Below are 19,586 nucleotides of genomic sequence, written 5' to 3'. Positions count from 1 at the left end.
TTTCTATCTTACCCATGTCCTTTTGAAGCAAATCTCAGATACCATATCATTTCATCAATAAATATTTCAGGATGCATCTAACTGGGGTCTTAAAAAATAACAATACAATTATACCTAAAAATGAACAATAATTATTTACTATCATAAAATTTCTAATCAGTATTTAAATTTCTGATCATAACACAACTTTTTAAAAATGTTCAGTTCTTTGGTTCAGGACCCAAATAAGGTTGATATATTGTGATTGCTTTATAGCCTTTATTTTTTTTTAATCCATAGATTCTCTCCCCGTAATTCTTTTTCTCTATTTCCCTGCAATTTTTTTTCACTGAAGAAGAGAGTTTCCTGTCTGGATTTACTCATTGCGTTGCCATGTTGTAGTTTAACATGTTGCTTTGTCCTCTGTATTTTCTGAAACTTGATATTTGGACTCTAGAAGATTAATAAGATTCAGGTTTGACTTTTTTGGCAAGACTACTTCATGTGATAGGGTGTTTTCCCAGCAAGAGTGGCACAGGTCTGGTTTTATCTCTTTTTTGATGTTAGCTGCCTTGATACACAGTGCCTCCATCCGTTCATTCTCACTAGGAGTTATTTGGATGGTATTTTGATTTATAAAAATCATGAATTGCAAGAACTAGAATGGCATTCTAACTGAATGTGCATCAGAGTGGAATTTAATCCTAGTACCCTTTAATTCAATAATGAACATATATAGGAGTATCATGGTCAGTCTTGTCTACACTGGAAACCGTTTTAATGCAACAGCATCATGATTCACATAAAATTACTCAAGCAATATGAAGTACGGTCCTTTCTAATTTAATGAGGAGCACATAAAAACTCTGGTCTGTACAGTTCTGCAAACTTCTTGCTTGAGTTTATTCATAGGTGTGTATGTGTGTAAGTGTAGGCATATAAAAACTTTTCACTTTTCTGACTTGTTAATGTTGGTTGAAATACATTAATTCTTGTGTGTAAAAAAAAGACTGCATTGTAAACTCTAATAATAATTTTTGGTTAAAAAAATTTTAAGTTATAAAAACAGTCAAACATATATGAAAACCATACTTGAATAGCACATTTAAACCTTCAGGGGAATGGGCATAATTGCAGTGATTAGAAACATAAGGAATTATACAGGAATTATTTTATGTATCAATTAATTTAAGCAGAAGAGATGGGATTGGTGAAGGAGATTGATGAAAATGTCATCTCAGGGAAGGCGAATACTGTGAACAGAAGTTTTTAGGTGGGAATGAGCAAGCACTGAACTAAGTAAATAGGAAATACCTTGTATAGTATCTAACATAAAATTGGAGTTCAATAAATGGTCACATTGTATAGATTGCTATTACAATAAATTTATGCCTTCACTGGACTCCCAGTGGAGTTCAGCCACGCTTTAGTCTTACTCTGCAACCGTCTTTTGTATCTTAACTCTGCCAACTAACTCCTGAAGGAGCAGCTGTTGCTGCCAGAATCACAGGCCTGGGGTTGGAAACAGACGGGGAGGCTGGACAGAAGGGTTGGTGGAATAGGGAAAAGGGTGCCATGTCATCCCAACCCAGAACTCCAACCAAGTCTATGCAACTGTTTACAAGATTAAATTCCCAGATTAACCCAAGAACCCAATGGGGTATTTTTGCTTTACATTTAAAAACCAGAGTTGAATCACTACAATCACAGGTACCATCAAACTAGACGTATTTTCACATCTCTGCTTCCTGTAGGTTTTAAGTGAATGTTGAATTCAATCAAAAGAGAGCACTGAAACTCATGATTCAACAACGTTGTATCATAATCATCAAACTTGCTAAAGGACTTGATCTTAATCATTTCCACCACAAAAAAGAGATAATGTGACAGCTTAGAAGTGCTAATTATCCCAATAGTAGTAATCATAATATGTAAATGAATCAAATTAACATGTTGAACATCTTTAATTTATACAATGTTGTATGTCAAATACATTTCAATTAAAAAAAAAGAAACTCATGGTTTTAATTTGAGTTGAAACACCAAGTTATTTTACTTTTCTTAGAAGGACAGAAGATAGAAAATGACAATGCATAAAATTAAAGGAAGCAAGACTTAACAAGAAGGCCAGTAAGCAGCCTAGAAAAACAAGCTGAATTTTTTTTTTGGTAGGTCAAAGCTCATAAAATATCACCATTGCATTTGATTCAAGTTTGAGTGAACCCAGTTAAGACCTGGATAGAACAGGGGCCATGCAACAAGTACTGTGAAGACAGTGACCCGGTGAAGAGATGGGGTTAGAGAGAAACACAACACTCTCCACTTTGGCATTAAAAGTGGCGACTCTCCTAAGCTGCAAACACGGATGCTCTGGTAATCTGTGTTTTGTTTCTTTAGGATCGAATGTGGAGAAAGAATCGTTCTTTACATGAAAACAATGCTTGCGTCGGAACAGACCTGAACAGGAACTTTGCCTCCAAACACTGGTGTGGTAGGTTGTTTGCTTAATTTCTAGCAATGTCTCTTCATTTAAAAGGTGGTATTCCTAAAAACCCATTAATTCAAGCTAATTAGAGGGGAGGACTATCTGAATCAGGAAATAATTGAAATAAGAAACTTTTTGCTTAAATGTAATGATGTGAAGGTTGACTAAAATCAGCAGAACATCCTTACCCTGTCCTCCTTGTTTTAATAGCCACATCTTTATAAGAAGGCAGTTGGGCCAGTTCCATAAGGTTCCTTCTAGCTTCAAAATTCTAAAATTCTTTTTCTCTAGAATCATAGGGAATTGACCACTAAATCTCCTACTTTCATAAACAAATAGCATTCATTATGAGGATATCAAAGACTAGAGTTGGATGGGTATCTCTTGTTTTCAATTGTTCAGGAAAATGTTTACTTCTATAGTGTTGCAAAACCTTTGTTTGTTTGTTTGGCTTGTGAAATCTTAGTTTTCCCGACCAGGACCAGGGATCAGACCTGTGCCCCCTGTAGTGGAAGTAACCACTGGATGGCCAGGGAAGTCCCAAAACATTTTGTGTTCCCTGTTACCGTTCACCTTCTTAAGTTCTTTCTTTCATGAGGATCATAAAGAGAAACTTGTGTTCAGCACAGTAGGAATTCCTTGTTCCTTGATTCAAATGAGTTGTGGTACTCAGTGAACACTGACTTGGGAATATTGTCTGCTCTCAGGGAGGTAGGTGTTAGTTGACCCACCTTCCAAGGATATTTCATAGTTACTACATTTAGGAAACAAATACAAATCTAAACAATGAGCTGGAATCATCTATATTTTTGAAAGTGGGAGCATGTGGCTCTATGAGGACAACGTAGAGGGGGCAAAGCTGTTGAAGCCACAGAAATATCCTCTTCTTCCCATTCCTTTACCGTATGCAGACATAGTTACATGATCCTCTGTATTTCCTTTAAAAAAGAAGGAAAGTTAAGCCTGCTAAGTTACTTCAGTTGTGTCTGACTCTCTGCACCCTCATGGAGTGTAGCCCACCAGGCTCCTCTGTCCATGGGATTCTCCAGGCAAGAATACTGGAGTGGGTGGCCATTTCCTCTTCCAGGGGATCTTCCCCACCCAGGGATCAAACCCATGTCTTTTTTTTTTGTTTTTTGCTTTTTTTTTGCCATGGTCTCTCAGTCATGATCGTCTTCATCTCCCTGCTGTTGAGTCCCCAGTGGGGGGTCAGAAGGATCTGCTGGGATCGGGCATCACTGAGACAAACCCATGTCTTTGAAGTCTCCTGCATTGGCAGGCGGGTTCTTTACTGCTAGTGCCACCTGGGAAGCCCAAGTGAAAACTCATAATTTCATCATTGTCACAATGTATCATGTTGGCCAAAAAGTTCACTGGAGTAAGAGCTTAAGGACAAACCTGAATGAATTTTTGGCCAACCTAATAGATACAAAAACTTCACAGCAGAGTACTTTTTCTTGATTTCCTCGTCCCTCTTCAGTCAGAAACTCCATGAGGGTAAGGACGATTATCTATTACCTGGCTCAGTACCTGGCACACAGCAGGTCTCAGAAAGTTATTCAAATGAATCTGTGCATGAAATAAATTGTTCTAAGAAAGCCACAGACTTAGTAAGAAAACACAGGAAATAATAGCTGATCCTGCCTCAGGCTCAAGGGAAACATTTAGTGGTTTCTTTGTAAAAGCCATCATTAAGATTGTCCAATAAAAGTGTCCACCGAAGCATAAAGACCCCCCTGGCAGTGATAACTGGGGAGGGAGTCAGAGAAGCAGCAGCTAATTATCAAAGGCCTCTGAATAAACAGAGCTGACAGTTGCTAAGTGCTGAGTGGTTTATATACTTCATCCCCTGGGTTTCATTATCTACACATCATTGATAAAGAAACCCAGACTTGAAAAGGTTAAGTCCCTTGCTCAAGAGCACAGAGCTAGGAAGTGGCGGAGCTGAGATATAAAGCCAGGCTGCCTGACTCCAAATTTGCTGAGATTCTTCTGAGTCTGACAATCGCTCTTCAGATACATGTTCCTTTTTGAAGCTTCTTTTATCTGTAAGCTTTTTTTCTTTTTACTACTCTATTTTACCTAATGTTTTTTTATGGTGAAACTAATGTTACCTAATTTGAATAACCAAGTAGTCAAAATATCTTCTGTTATAGTCATCAAAAAATATTTCAGACCCCTGATTAGGCCTGTGGTTGTATTATTATATGTCACAGGTGTTAAAAGCAGGAACAGAAGCAACAAGAATATATTATAGATAACAGAGAGTTCCAAATAAAACAAAAAATAACAGTAAGGAACTCTTTTTTTTTTTTTACTAAGTGCCCCAGCATCTCTTCAGTATTTTGTGAGCAAAGTAAAGAAAGAAAAAAAAAGTGAGAAAAAAAGAATTCAATTTAATCTCTTCGTTGTCCCTACAACTATTAATAGAATGTGCCTTTATATTACTTTGTCAAGAATCTGAAAGAGCACCTCACTTAGGAACAGGAAATTATAATATCAAGCCTATTTATTCACTCAAAATTTTTTAAAAATTCTTTTGATATTTAATTGAAGGATAATTGCTTACAGTTTTGTGTTGGTTTCTGCCAAACAGCAACATGAATCAGCCGTGGGCATATATGTCCCCTCCCTCTTGAACTTCCCTCCAACCTTCCTCCCCATCCCACCTTCTAGGTTGTTACAGAGCCCCATTGTGAGTTCCCTGAGGCATACAGCAAATTCCCACGGACTATCTATTTCACTTATGATAATGTAGGTTTCCAAGCTACTCTCTCCATACACCCCACCCTCTCCTTCCTCCTAACCCCAACCGTGTCTGTAAGTCTGTTCTCTATGTCTGTGTCTCCATCACTGTCCTGCAAAGCCTACTTACTCATTTTATGTTCATTTTACCTTTCCTCTGTTTTAAAATTGTGTATATGTGTGTGTGTTTGTGTTGGAGCTGGAAATAGAGGTGGGGATATCTTAGTCTGCTTGGATTGCCATAACAAAATATCACAGGGTGGAGGGCTCAAACAAAAGAAATGTACTTCTTGTAGTTCTGGAGGTTGTAAGTCCAAGATCAAGTTCATCAGCAGGGTGGGTTTCTCTTGAGGCATCTCTCCTTGGCGTGCAGATGGCTGCTTTCTTGCTGTGTCCTACAGCCTTTTCACTGTGTCCATGCATCCGTGGTGTCCCTTTCTTCTTATAAAGACACCAGTTATAGTGGATCAGGGCCTTACTTTTATGACTTTATCACCTCCTTTAAGGCCCTATCTCCCAATATAACACAGGATGGCTTACGGCTTCAACACAGGAACTGGGGGTAGAGTGGGGCTTCCCAGGATGTGCTAGTGGTAAAGAACCTGCCTGCCACAGCAGTAGTAGTAAGAGACTTGGGTTCGATTCCTGGGTCAGGAGGATCCCCTGGAGGAGGGCATGGCTCTCCACTCCAGTGTTCTTGCCTAGAGAATCCCATTGACAGAGGAGCCTGGTGGGCTACAGTCTATAGGGTCACAGAGTCTGACAAGACTGAAGTGACTTTGCATGCACACATGGGGAGAGAAGAATTCAGTCTCCAACAGGGGGTATTTGTGAGGACCTCTGGTCTCAAACTTCTTTTAACAACTCTACTTATTTTCTGAAATGTTAAGTTAAACTACAATGTTTTTGCAACTGGAGTGGGATGGAAAGTATTTCATTTCTTTTCTTAGGGACCATATGGTCTTTTACTTTTTCTAATCATAGTAAAACATATATAACATAAAATTTTGCCACTTCAACCATTAAAAACTATAGTTCAGTGACTTTGAGTGCATTCCCAATCTTTTGCACCCATGACCAATATCTGTTCCCCAATTTTTTTGTCATTCCAAACAGAAATTCTAAAACCATTAAGCAATGTCTTCTTGTTCACCACACATAGGAGCCCCTGGTAGTTTCTGACTGACTTTTTGTCTCAATAGGTTTGCTATTCCAGGTATTTTTTTTTATCCCATTGCTTATAGATCAAAGAATGATTGAACATGAAGGGACCTGGAAGACCAAGCAACTCTTGGTACAAATGAAGCATTTGGGCTGAGAGAGATGAAGTGGTGTGCCCATATTAACATACCTATTGAAAGGCAAAACAGAATCTGAAAAACAGATTGACTCTAGATGGCTCTTTCAAACAAAAGTTTGAAATCTCTAGAATGATGGTCACAAAATGAGAATCTGAGCTGGCACTGTTCATAACAGTAGCTTCTAGCCACATGTGGCCATGGAACACTGGAAATGTGGCTTGTCCAAACTTAGACGTGCAATGAAGGTGAACGAGACACCATACTCTTGGAATGAAAAGTAACACAAAATATCTCGCAAGTAATTTTTATGTTGATTACATTTGAAATGATAAACTTGTACGTATGGGGTTAAGTAAAAGTATTCAAAGGTAACTAAACTATCAAAAATGGTTTGTCCAATGACATTATTAATTAAAAACTAACACAAATGTTTGGAAAGACCTGAGAAAAACATTTCCTTGGGTGAGGGTGGGGATGTTTAATAAACATTAAGTTTGTTTCTATTGCAATAACAGGAAGAAAATGAGCAAGCTTAAGTAAGAAAGGCAGACTCTGTGAGGATAATGGAGTAGCCCGAGGAACCCAAGGACCAGGATTCAGGCAGACCTTGGAAACAGACTGAAACTGGGCCTGGAAGACTGTAGGGGACTCAGTGGGTCCTTTCTCTGCTCATCTCATCTCTGCAAAGCACCCTGGTCTTCTCTGTGTCCCAACCCATGTGATGATGGTGACGATGATGATAAACAATAGTTACTGAACACTCAGTATATGCCAGGCACTGGGCAAAGCATTTTATGATTTCTCCATTTAATAGATAAAAGAAATAAAGTATAGATAGGTTTAAAAAAATCAATATTGCTTTGCCTCTTAGAGCATGTACAAGAATTCTACTCTTTCTCACCTATTTGAAAAGACCCTGACGCTGAGAAAGATTGAGGGCAAGAGGAGAAGGGGACAACAGAGGATGAGATGGTTGGATGGCATCACTGACTCGATGGACATGGGTTTGGGTGAACTCTGGGAGTCGGTGATGAACAGGGAAGCCTGGCGTGTTGCGGTTCATGGGGTCTCAAAGAGTCGGACACGACTGAGCCACTGAACTGAACTAGAAGACTGATTGAAATACAAGTGAGGGATAAACAGCTTAAGGGCCAAAAGAGAAGGTTAGAATGATTTTTGTATTCTTTTGTTACTGTTGAGTCTTAACAATTAGCAGTGCCTTATGGAGTAAATGGTATTTTTAAAAATAAAACCAAAAAATATATATTTGAAATGAAAATTTCCAACATGTTAGAAGTTGATGGTGCCAAATACCCATGTTGTGCCAAAAGTGGATTATTATTTTTTTTAATGTAAAGCATCCATTGAATTAAAAGAATTTGTCTTGCTTGGCTGCTTCAGGAAGCCAGAGAACATATGGGCAATTCAGATTTCCTGCGGAGCCAAATAAGTTCTGTTGATGTTACATAGAATGGGAATTCCAGACAGTTCTTATAATGAAAGTCTAAAAGTGGTGTTCAATTTAAGGCCTCATCTTTCATAACCATTATTCTTTTCTATAAAGACTAATTTGGATTACATCAACTTTTGACTCATAGGTTAAAAAAAAAAATCACCCAAGCCAGATAACCATTAAATGGCAATGCCAAGATTGAAATCAAGTGATAGGCTGATTAACAATATGCTCCATAGCATCTATTGTAAACAATGGTTACCACCCCTAATGCCCAATTTGCATCTCCTAAAATAACAGCATTTGCTTCATAGATTTGCTGTGAAGATTGAAGGAGATAGTCCCTATAAGTTTTAGCAGCGTTCCTGACATACAACTTGTGTTCATTGCAAGTCAGCTGGCACTGTTATTATCTTTGTTTTCAAGAGAGCAGCTTGAAACTAGAAACTGCATCTCCATTTCAACTTATTGGTGGAGGGATTCTGATTGGCAGAACACAAGTGAAGGAGGCAATTTGAGGCTAATAAACTGTTTCTTGAAGAGATAATCTTTTGGGACAGAGGTGGCTCCCTGGGCCTCAACCCTTGACTTAGGTACAGAAAGAGAAATGTTAAAAGTCAGGCTGCCATCTAAAATGATGCTTACTCTAATTTCTCAAAGGAATAGACACGCATTATTCTGACACCAAATGTTGCCATCCCATTTTATTTACTAATATTTTTAGCAGGTTAGAAGTAGCACTGAAAGCAGACCTGAGTTCCCAAATGAGACTTTTCTATTGTGGGCTATGTTAATTAGTGATTTTTAAACTACACATATCTGGCTTTCCCCATGGCTCAGCAGTAAGGAATTTGCCTCCTGCAGTGCAGGAGACACAAGACACATAGTAGGTTCCATCTCTGGGTTGGGAAGATCCCCTGGAGAAGGAAAAGCAATCCACTCTAGTATTCTTGCCTGAAAAATCCCATGGACAGAGGAGCTTGGCTGGCTACAGTCCAAAGTGTCTCAAAGCATCTGACTCAGCTGAGCACAACAGCAACCAAACTATACACATCAGAAAAACCAAACTTAGAATGATTGGAGAAGATGGGGTTATGTTTTTCTCATGTAACCACATATTCAGAGGCAGAGCTGGCATTTCTGACCTTCTCACAGCCACTTTCTTGAGGCTGCAAGATAGCTGCCCTTAGGCCACAACTGGTGGATTGGTTGCTCTGAGGGCATATAAATTTTGAATTCAAAATGAATACAGACAACATTTTTAAAAATAATTATTTATTTATTTGGCTGCACTGGGTCTTCATTGTCTCATGAAGGATCTTCAGGCTTCATTGTGGCATGTGGTTTCTCTGTTTTTCCTTTGTTTTAGTTTAGGTATGTGAACTCTTAGTTGCTGCATGTGGGATCTAGTTCTCTGACCAGGGACTGAACTCCAGGCCCCCTACATTGGGGGGTACAGAGCATTGATGACATTGTCACAAACGTTTAGAGCGCTCGAGCAAGTCCGTTTATCTAAAAATGTTACACGCTAGATATTAGGAGAATACATTGCCAGGGAGATCACAAATAGGAAGTGTAGCCCCTTATAATTCCACTCCATCCATTTCACTCCAGGGGAGGGTGCCTCAAGTAACTCGTGCTCACAAGTCTACTGTGGAACTTACCCTGAATCGGAACCAGAAGTGAAGGCGGTGGCTGATTTCTTGAGAAGAAATATCAAGCACATTAAAGCTTACATCAGCATGCATTCCTACTCCCAGAAGATAGTGTTTCCATATTCCTACAGCCGAAGCAGAAGCAAAGACCACGAGGAACTGGTAAGTGCTGCTTAATTCATTTATTTGTTAGCATTTCGTAAGTAAAATAATACTTAGTTCAAGAATCGAAAACTGTGGGGGAAACTATTCTCCCATAGAGTACGAAGTGGGATAGATGCTTTCTATCTTGATCTAACTCTTTTGAGAGTCACCCTGGGCCGAGGTTCATTGAGAGACTGTAAAGAACTGAGCCTTCCTTTGAGGACATGAACTTCTGTCCAGCAGAGGGGCTACCTAGGAAAGCGTCAGACAAGCTCTTGGGATGTCAGGAGGGAACCAGTCCACCTTGACCTGACCTACATATGAAGCCAAGGACAAGACTTTCTGGAATTATTGGTCTGTCTGTGGTGGCTAGTTTTCTATGGCAGCCTGCCACAGGTCAAGTCTTAGCACAATACTTACTGATCTGATATTAGCATTGGGAATTGTTTTTACACTGACCTCCCTTACTTGCAGGGATTTGGTCCTATTAAAAGCAACTCCAAGTTCAGCATTGAGGCAAGATCATCCCTCCTTTTTGGAATGCAATGGATGGTACAGTGAGTTCAAAGAGGACTCACACAGATACTACTCCCTCAACCACTTTTTGGCCGCAGATATTCTGTGCTTGGGTAAGATGGCAAAAGATGAGGATGCAAGGGTTCTTGATGGATTGTGGTTAGGTTTGAGCAAATCATCACCCCAGATGCTCTCTAGTCAATGGAAGTGCTATGGCATCATTCCTGTTCTTGCCCAAGGTCTTTTCTTTATGTAGTAGTTTATTTCTCATTGACTTGTTTTGTCCTGGTTCTCTTAACAGAATAAACTATAGCCATGTTAGGGGCTAGCGATTCCTGATGACAAATGTAAAGTTATTTGCAGTTGCTGAAAATAACTCCTTTAGAACAGAAACATACTTGATACTTAGGATTCCTTTTTCTTCTCAAGGGAAAATTTTTAAGGAACGCTCCTTGATTGGTGATTGAAGAAGTGAGAGGGTATTTGTCATGACCTGGAAATAGATTTAATGTGATTTTGAGTTATTTTTGGGCTGCTGTTATCACAATGTTTGTTGAGTTATTATGTGTAAAATACTGTTCGATGGACACGGAAAGAAGCATTGGGTAGGGCTCTGCCCTGTAAGAGAATGTTATATGGTTAGAGAGCTCAGCCACTAGCAGATTACTCTAAGGCAGTGGTCCCCAACCTTTTTGGCGCCAGGGATCTGTGGGGCGGGGGTAGTTTTGGGGTGATTCAAGCATGTTATTATGCCGCTGCTGATCTGACAGGAGGTGGAGCTTAGGCTGTAATGCGAGTGATGGGGAGCAGCTGTAAACGCAGGTGAACCTTCACTAGCCTGCCTTCCGCTCGCCTCCTCCTGGGTGGCCTGGTTCTACCCTGTGATCCCGAGGTTGGTGACCCTGCTCTGTAGTGTGAAAAGTGGAAGTGTTAGTTACTCAGTCGTCTTTGACTCTTGGCGACCCCATGGACTGTGGTCCTCCAGGCTCTTCTGTCCATAGAATTCTCCAGCCAAGAATCCTGGGAAGGATAGCCATTCCCTTCTTCAAGGGAATAACTATTCTATAAGTGGCAGAGATGGTACAGCTCCCTTCTGACTGCGATAGCTAAGGGTGGCCTTATTAATTCATTCAGAGGGAAACAGATAAGGGAGGGGATAAAGTCTCCACCTTGAGGACTTATAATGGCATCTGGTCCCATCACTTCATGGCAAATAGCTGGGGAAACAGTGGAAACAGTGGCTGACTTTATTTTGGGGGGGCTCCAAAATCACTGCAGATGGTGACTGCAGCCATGAAATTAAAAGATGCTCACTCCTTGGAAGAAAAGTTATGACCAACCTAGACAGCATATTAAAAAGCAGAGACATTGCTTTGTCAAAAAAGGTCTGTCTAGTCAAGGCTATGGTTTTTCCAGTGGTCATGTATGGATGTGAGAGTTGGACTGTGAAGAAAGCTGAGCGCCAAAGAATTGATGCTTTTGAACTGTGGTGTTGGAGAAGACTCTTGAGAGTCCCTTGGACTGCAAGGAGATCCAACCAGTCCATCCTAAAGGAGATCAGTCCTGGGGGTTCATTGGAAGGACTGATGCTGAAGCTGAAACTCCAATACTTTGGCCATCTGATGTGAAGAGCTGACTCATTTGAAAAGACTCTGATGCTGGGAAAGATTGAGGGCAGAAGGAGAAGGGGGCAATGGAGGATGAGATGGTTGGATGGCATCACCGACTCATGGACATGGGTTTGGGTGGACTCTGGGAGTTGGTGATGGACAGGGAGGCCTGGCGTGCTGCAATTCATGGGGTCGCAAAGAGTCAGACACGACTGAGCGACGGAATTGAACTGAACTGAAGATGTAATGTACTGTAAAGAAGGAATGGTAAAGTGCTAGTGAAGTCAAGAACCAGGTACAGTTTCAGACAATATTGAAAGATAGGATTTCTATAAGTGGACAGGGAAGAGAAGAATTTCTAAGCAGAGACCATAGCTTCCCCACAGGAATTATGTTCAGGGGAATGTAGGGGCAAGAAAAGGAAGTTGATCCCTCAGAAAGCATATGAGATCCATTTGTGAAGAACAGTTAGCTTGTTTGAACGTCAGAATAAATTTACATTTTATTCTGTAGTTCATGTGGTTCCATTAAAACTTACTGTGAGCAGGGGGTGACACAGCATCATATCCACTGATATTCCTTGTGGTCATTCAAAGGAGCAACAGTAAATACTATAATGCTAGTGCCAGTTTCAGAAAAGATCTGCATAAGCTGGAAACAAAAATAACAGGGAATTTAGTTACCATCTTGCTGCACTCCAGGGATATAATCTTTTTTATTAGATGAGTTCTTGCACATTTTACTCAAAAAAAGAAAGAGCTTATGAGAAGGATGAGGAGGGAATCATTCATACCTGAGATGTGCATATTGTTTAGAGAAGCTGAGTTTAAAGCTCGGTGATAATTTTGCCTAGTTATTTGTCTTTGCAATGTAGTTATACTTTGTCTTACAGTATAACTTTGTTATGTATGCTTTGTTTTACAAAATAAATGAATTTCTTAAAAAGGCATGTGAGAATTCCTTTTTCTTCAAATTAAATAAAAATTTAATTATATTGGAAGGATCTGTGTTTGTAGCCATCCAACTGTGATTTCCATAAAGGGAAAAACATTTTTAAAAGTTAATTTATTCTTCTCAATTTACCTTTTGGATAAATGCAGATTTTTCATTATACCATTTTCCCTCAGCTTTAGTGGTATATAACTGACTTTTAATTTTGTGTAAATTTAACATGTACAATGTCATTATTTGATACATATATATATTGTGAAATGATCACAATAAAATTAATTAATATATTCATCATCTCACATAATTCTTTTCTTTTGTGGTGAGAACCCTTAATATCTATTCTCTTAGCAACTTTCAGGTATATAAAACAGTATTGTTAACTAGAGTCATCAGACTGTATTTTAGATCCTCAGAAATTATTCACCACATAACTGGAAGTTTGTATCCTCTGACCATTATCTCCATTTTCTTCCCACCTCTACCCCAGCCCCTGACAACAACCATTCTGCTATTTCTTCATATCTACAGCCTGATTCAGTTACTATATGGTTGGTTTTTTTTTTTTAGAAACTTGTACCTGTCTTGTTTTAAAGCTGCACATTAACTGAAATTCCATATTCTGTTGATTTCAGTCTCTAGTGGCCAGAGAAGCAGTCTATGCTATAGGGAATATTGATAGAAACATCAGATATACACACGGCAGTGGCTCAGAAAGTTTATGTAAGTATTTCTTCTTCAGATTTTGGGGGACTGTGAGGTACTAAAGAAATTTGTGTTTGGTTTTTCTGGGTGGATTTAATTTTTCTAACTGAAATCTTTTAAATCACATAAAACAATTGGATTATAACAACTGGAAATGGAAGAATAATAGCTATGACATTGTTGAAGAAAGCTACATTAATATACATACTAGAAAGGAACCAAAATGATACTTAAGAAATTATGCTCTTTCCTATAGAGTAGGGATTATAGAATTGGTATCACATTAGTTGACTGAAACAGAAAAAGTCACACAAGTTCAAAAGAACGTTTAAGGTGTCCAAGGCCACCATGTAAGATTGTGCAGGTTGAACACTGTACAAATCTAAGAATGCCATTTAAATGAGACGCTTTTAAGAGACAACCTGTGTCCAAAAGTGCAGCTCATGGCACGCTGGAGTTGAATATCCTTTGTTTATATCACACTGATGAGAACATGTATGTGGCAAGTTCTTAACAAATATCTTAAATTAATCTCTGCTGGGAGGTATTTTTTGAGGGATTCCTTTGTATCCACAGAGGGAATAACAAACAATTTTTTTGAAACTGGAGGGGGGGACGGGAGAAGAGAAAACAGAAAATAAGCATGTAACAAGCCGTCAGCAAACTATAATCCCCAGGCCGAATCTAGCCTGCTGCTTGTTTCTGGATAGCTTGTAAGCTAAGAATGGTTTTTCTATTTCTTAAATGGTTAAAGAAAACCAAAAGAAGAATAAGATTTTGTGACATGTGAAAATTACATAACATTCAAATTTCAATGTCCACAAATAGTCTTATTTGAGCACACCACACTCATTCAATTGCATATTGTCTATAAAACTTTCACGATAGTGAAATTGAGTAATTGTGTCATAGACTACATGGCCCTCAAAGCCTAAAATATTAATTATCTGGTTCTTTACAGGAAAAGTTTCCCAATCTCTGATGTAAACAATTAAATAGTAAAATATAGTATAGTCCCACTGATAATGAAGAACATAAAATAAACATATTTGTTGTTGTTGTTCAGTTGCTCAGTCATGTCCAACTCTTTGTGACCCCATGGACTGCAGCATGCCAGGCCTCCCTGACTTCACTATCTCCCAAAGCTTGCTCAAACTCATGTCTATTGAGTCAGTGATGCCATCCATCCATCTCATCCCCTGTCATCCCCTTCCCCTCCTGCCTTCAATCTTTCCCAGCATCAGGGTCTTTTCCAGTGAGTTCTTCACATCAGGCGGCTAAAGTATTAGAGTTTCAGCTTCAGCATCAGTCTTTCTGATGCATATTCAGGGTTGATTTCTTTTAGGATCTACTGGTTTGATCTCCTTGCAGTCCAAGGAACTCTCAAGAGTCTTCCCCTAAGTAAGTGTATAGGTTTGAAAATGACTGCCAGAGAGAGAGAGGCAACTCAGCCCGGGTGGCCTGGGAACATCTTTCTCAGTAGGTGACATGTCTGTGAGACCTATCCTGCAAGTGGTTGCCAGACAAAGGTGTGGGGAAGAACCAGGAGTGGGAATGGCATGTGAAAAGGCTTTGAGGCAATATATTTGAAGTCCCAGAATTTCCTTCAACTGGTATGATCTACAGGGGGGTGAAAACATTCATACTGAATAAATTACACGAGTACATGAGGCTTCATTACCAGAAAGTTCAGAATCTTCCTCTTCCTCCTCAATCATTCCAGACAATCTCAGGACAAACTGAGGCCAGACTGGTCCACATGATATTCTACCTCTTGCTGTCACCAGTCTTTCTCTGCCTTTGCTGACCCAGGTCCTTGCTCTGGGCCACAACTTCCTTTCATAAATCACCCCTTTCTTTGATTCCCATCATCTTCTCTACTACTGTTCCTTCAGGGCTGGAGGAACTTCTAGAGAAAGATCCTGTTTTGATGAAATAATTCCATCTTCATGCATGCATTCATTCAATACAAATCTATGTGTAAGTATAAAAATATAGTTGGAAGAATAAATGCCAGATATTAATAATAACTATTAGAAATATTTGCTGAAAGAGTAACTTAACTAATGCACTGCTGATGAATATTTTTTAGCACTTCAGTAAAGACTTGTGTAGTTAATTCAAGTACAGGTATTAGATAGAAGAAAAGTGGTCACTTTGCTTCTTAAATGATTGTCTACCTGGAAAATCAACCAAAATAGTTGGAAATAGTAGGAAATCAACCAAAAATATTATTAGCAATCCAAGAGTTGAGTAAGGTGACTATGAACTAAACATATATAAATCTATAACTTACATACCAAAAATAATCAGGAAGAAAATAAATAGAAAAAAGTTCCTACTGCCCCCTCCAATGTACATGTATACACATGCAGACATGTACATATATAGATATATATGTACATAGATTCATTGTTAAATGTATATTTGTGCACATACACAAATTCAATGATCTCAGTGAAAAACTTAGAAAACTTTACTGGTATACACACATGAAGACAAAATGAGAAACCTACTGTTTTTTGAGTGGGAAAGCAATATTAAAAAAAAGTGCCAATCATCCTAAATTAGTTTGTGTATTTAATGCAGCCCAGTGAGCACTTAAATAACTTTGAACTTCATTTATTTATTTGTTTTTTAATTTTTTGGCTGTGCCTCATGGCACGAGGGATCTTGGTTCCCTGACCAGGGATCAACGATGTGCCCCCAGCGGTGGTAGAGTGGAGTCTTACACTCTGGACTTCCAGGTTCCTGAGCTTTATTTGAAAAAATACACTTGGTAGAAGAGCTTGTAAAATTCTGAAAAGTAAGACTAATAAGAGAGAATCTGCTCCAACCAAGTATTAAAACACGTTACAAACCTGTTGTAGTTACAGTGTTGTTTTAATTATAGTAATTATAAAGAAACAAAGAAGCAATTGTGTATAAATAAGAATGTTCATTGTAAAGGCACTCAGCCTGGAAGAGACAGATCAATTGTGAGGGAATAGTGAGGACAAAAAGACAGATACACAACATCTAGTATCTCATAAAGAAGGCATTTCAAACAGTTAAGAATGTTCAATTATTAGGGTTGGAAAAAGGGGTAAGTTGCTTAGGAAAAAAAACTGTATTTGGATTACTAACATGTCTTTCTCCAAAATAAATTCCAGATACATGAAATATTTTAGTATAAAAACCTGGCCATAAACCAAACTGAAAGCTAAATTACCAAATAAGACAAAAAATTCTCCACATATTACAGAAGGCTAAGAACATAAATGTTGTTTTGTAAGTAATCTATAAAATGAATCAAGAAAAATGAACAAAGAAAATGGATAAAATAATATAAAGATGTACAATATATCAAAATGTCCAAATCACTGACAAAGTAACACAATTTGATACTATTTTTCACCCATAAAATTGCCAGAAATGTATGATTCCAACAGATGGTATGGTAAGGGGAAGTGGACATATTCATACCCAGCTAACTGCAAGGAGATCCAACCAGTCCATCCTAAACTAAAGGAGATCAGTCCTGGATGTTCATTGGAAGGACTGACGCTGAAGCTGAAACTCCAATACTTTGGCCACCTGATGTGAAGAGTTGACTCCTTGGAAAAGACCCTGATGCTGGGAAGGATTGGGGACAGGAGGAGAAGGGGACGACAGAGGATGAGATGGCTGGATAGCATCACTTTGAGTAGACTCCGGGAGCTGGTGATGGACAGGGAGGATTGGCGTGCTGCGATTCACGAGGTCGCAAAGAGTCGGACATGACTGAGCGACTGAACTGAACTGAACTGAACTGAATGGAGGTATAGATTGCTCCATTCTTTTGATGGCTATTTGGCAACACGTAGCTCATCAGTGAAAAGTGCATACCCTTAGACTAGAGAATCTGCTTCTAGGAAAGAATATTCTCAAGAAGCAACGAAGCAATTATGGATAAACAAGGATGTTCATTGTAAAGTTGTTTCTATTAAATAGAAAAAAAAACCCCTAAAGCTCTCTAGATAAATAATTATTAAAATTAATCACACCAGCTTTACAGAGAAATGCTATAAGGTCATTAAAAATGATAAGGTAGATTTGAACCCATTAATACATACAGCTGCTCAGGATAGATTATGTTTAGAAATGTTATTGAACCGCTTGCATAGAATGATCTTATTTATGTAGGAAAAAAATTATGTTCAAGTATGTACTAGAAAAGAAAGCACTAGAATAGAAACGGTGATCATCACTTCTTGGTAGGGTTACATGGGTAATTTTTCTTTTCTTCCTTAAACTGCTTTCCTTCAATCTCTATTTTCTTCCAGAAACTTCTATAATAATCAGAAAAAAGCAAAGCTATTTTCATTTTTAGAAAAAAAATCCCACCTTATTAGCTAACTCGAAACATCTGTATTTCAGAAAGTAATTTGTTTTTTCTTTTTGTAGATCTAGCTCCTGGAGGTTCAGATGACTGGATCTATGACTTGGGCATCAAATATTCGTTTACAATTGAACTTCGAGATAAAGGCAAATTTGGATTCTTGCTGCCAGAGAGATTCATCAGACCCACGTGTTCAGAAGCTCTGGTTGCTGTTGCTAAAATAGCTTCGCATGTTGTCAGGAATGTTTAATGCCCTTGACTTTTTCACTCTGTTCCCATATTTTAATTTACTGATTCCAGCCAAACCATTGTCCTCGTTTCTTTTTGAGTTTTATCAGTAGTTTTGATCAAAGGTTTTCTCATTCCTTGGTTTTGTCAAAGAACAAAAATAAACGGTACCTTAAAATTAACGCCGACCAGGGTTTACATTTTATCTTTTTTTTTAATTTGTGAAAGGCTAGGTACTGGGTTTTTCTTGATCCCTGACATTTGCCTAGCCATCTCAAGCAATTTCAGTAACTAACTTCATGCAGAGCATTGTATCCTAAACAAGGAAAGATGGTTGTTAGAAGTACAGTCAAGATCTCTGCTCCCAATTTACAGTAAATTTCTGCTGGCTCCTTTAAAGACGCAGTCATGCTTGCCTTTTGCTCCACAGTAATAGACGACAGCTGTTACTGTCTGAGAAGGCAGAGGTGCATGAAAAACAAGACAAATACCGCGCGTCTCTCCAGTTCAGCTGCTCAATGAAAACTTTGAGGGAAATGAATGACAGCAGTTATTTCGACAACAAATGTGCCTTTCTGCACATTTACAGTAGCCGTTTATTATTGTAAGAAATTATGTAATAAAATGAGAAATCTCTTCCTCTTAAATTCACTTTAAAAGTGGCAGTTTCTGCTCCCCCGGATTCCAGGTTTCTTCTCCAGGGATTGCAGCTAAAGCACAGATTTGTTGATTTCACCCCACGCCTCGGCGCCAACGTCACGCCCAGGAGGCGTGGCCACAGAGGGGCGGAGCCTGCTCTCTGACGACTAATCCGGAGGCCGGAAGTTGCCTCGGTCTTCTGAGGAACAGGGCAAACTCTTGACTTCCGGCGGGGTTTTGAGGCCTCACAGTGTTTTCCTTGTCTTTTCTTACTCTCCAGTCTCTTCCTTTCTTTGTTTCTTTTTTTCCCCCTACGTCCCAGGCTGTCTCGATCCTGGCGAAGCGGCGAGCGGGCTCTGCTTCCCAGCCATCCCGGAGTCCCTCGCTAGGCGAGGGCCTGTTCCCGGGGTCCGCGCGCGCACCTCCCTCTCGCCGTCGTCTCCCCGGGGCCGGGCGCGGGGACAGAGAGTCGCCTCCCCCGCTCCTCGGAGCTGAGGCGGCGGTGCCACCTCCGAACTGCGCTTGCGAAAGAAGCTCGGGGAGGAGGTAAGCTTGAATCCTGTGAATTGGTGTGGGTACCGGGGGGAAAGGGGTTGGTTGGACGGGCCCGGGATGGGGAGGCCCAAGCGGTCCTCCATCCTGCTTGGGTCACCCCGGGCTTTTAAGCCCTCCTTGAGCGTCCCACCCTTAACTCTGCAGAAGAGCCCGGTGCTCGTGCCGGGTTTCTCGCTATCATCCTGAGGTGTTCTCAGGCGCGTTTGCCTGAGGGGGCAAATGAATTCAGACGGAAAACTTTGCTAGGTCACTACCATTTACTA

At 39.5% G+C, this 19,586-nt stretch overlaps 2 protein-coding genes and 1 non-coding gene across 12 annotated transcripts in view; 2 read left to right on the top strand and 1 right to left on the bottom strand.

Annotated features, from left to right (window-relative positions):
• CPB2 (carboxypeptidase B2) overlaps window positions 1-18,311 on the top strand; it is a 54,961-nt gene extending 36,650 nt beyond the window's left edge. Inside the window, exons 8-12 of one of the 2 annotated variants that reach the window (XM_070471226.1) lie at window positions 2,377-2,470; window positions 9,578-9,780; window positions 13,472-13,559; window positions 15,437-15,521; window positions 17,967-18,055. In XM_070471226.1, coding sequence (XP_070327327.1) covers window positions 2,377-2,470; window positions 9,578-9,780; window positions 13,472-13,559; window positions 15,437-15,480 — 429 coding nt within the window. In that variant the 3' untranslated portion in view covers window positions 15,481-15,521; window positions 17,967-18,055. Of the gene's footprint in view, window positions 1-2,376; window positions 2,471-9,577; window positions 9,781-13,471; window positions 13,560-15,436; window positions 15,522-17,966 lie in introns of both variants that reach the window. The other variant, XM_020873943.2, reaches the window with a different exon arrangement.
• Window positions 3,621-3,708, bottom strand: LOC139036422 (small nucleolar RNA SNORD62). Its single transcript, XR_011489211.1, has one exon. It is a non-coding gene; the product is annotated as a small nucleolar RNA SNORD62 (small nucleolar RNA).
• A 636-nt stretch (window positions 18,312-18,947) lies between the features above and the next one.
• The window catches only part of ZC3H13 (zinc finger CCCH-type containing 13), a 93,786-nt gene continuing 93,147 nt past the window's right edge, over window positions 18,948-19,586 (top strand). For 6 of the 9 annotated variants that reach the window (XM_070471211.1, XM_070471215.1, XM_070471214.1 and 3 more), the window contains exon 1: window positions 18,948-19,314. The gene's annotated coding sequence lies outside the window, so the exon portion shown is untranslated. The remainder of the gene's footprint in view (window positions 19,315-19,586) is intronic. The other 3 variants (XM_020873942.2, XM_020873941.2, XM_070471216.1) reach the window with 1 other exon arrangement.

Source organism: Odocoileus virginianus, chromosome 8, assembly GCF_023699985.2.
Source record: "Odocoileus virginianus isolate 20LAN1187 ecotype Illinois chromosome 8, Ovbor_1.2, whole genome shotgun sequence".
Taxonomy (NCBI): domain Eukaryota; kingdom Metazoa; phylum Chordata; class Mammalia; order Artiodactyla; family Cervidae; genus Odocoileus; species Odocoileus virginianus.
This window is presented reverse-complemented; position numbering and strand designations above follow the sequence as displayed.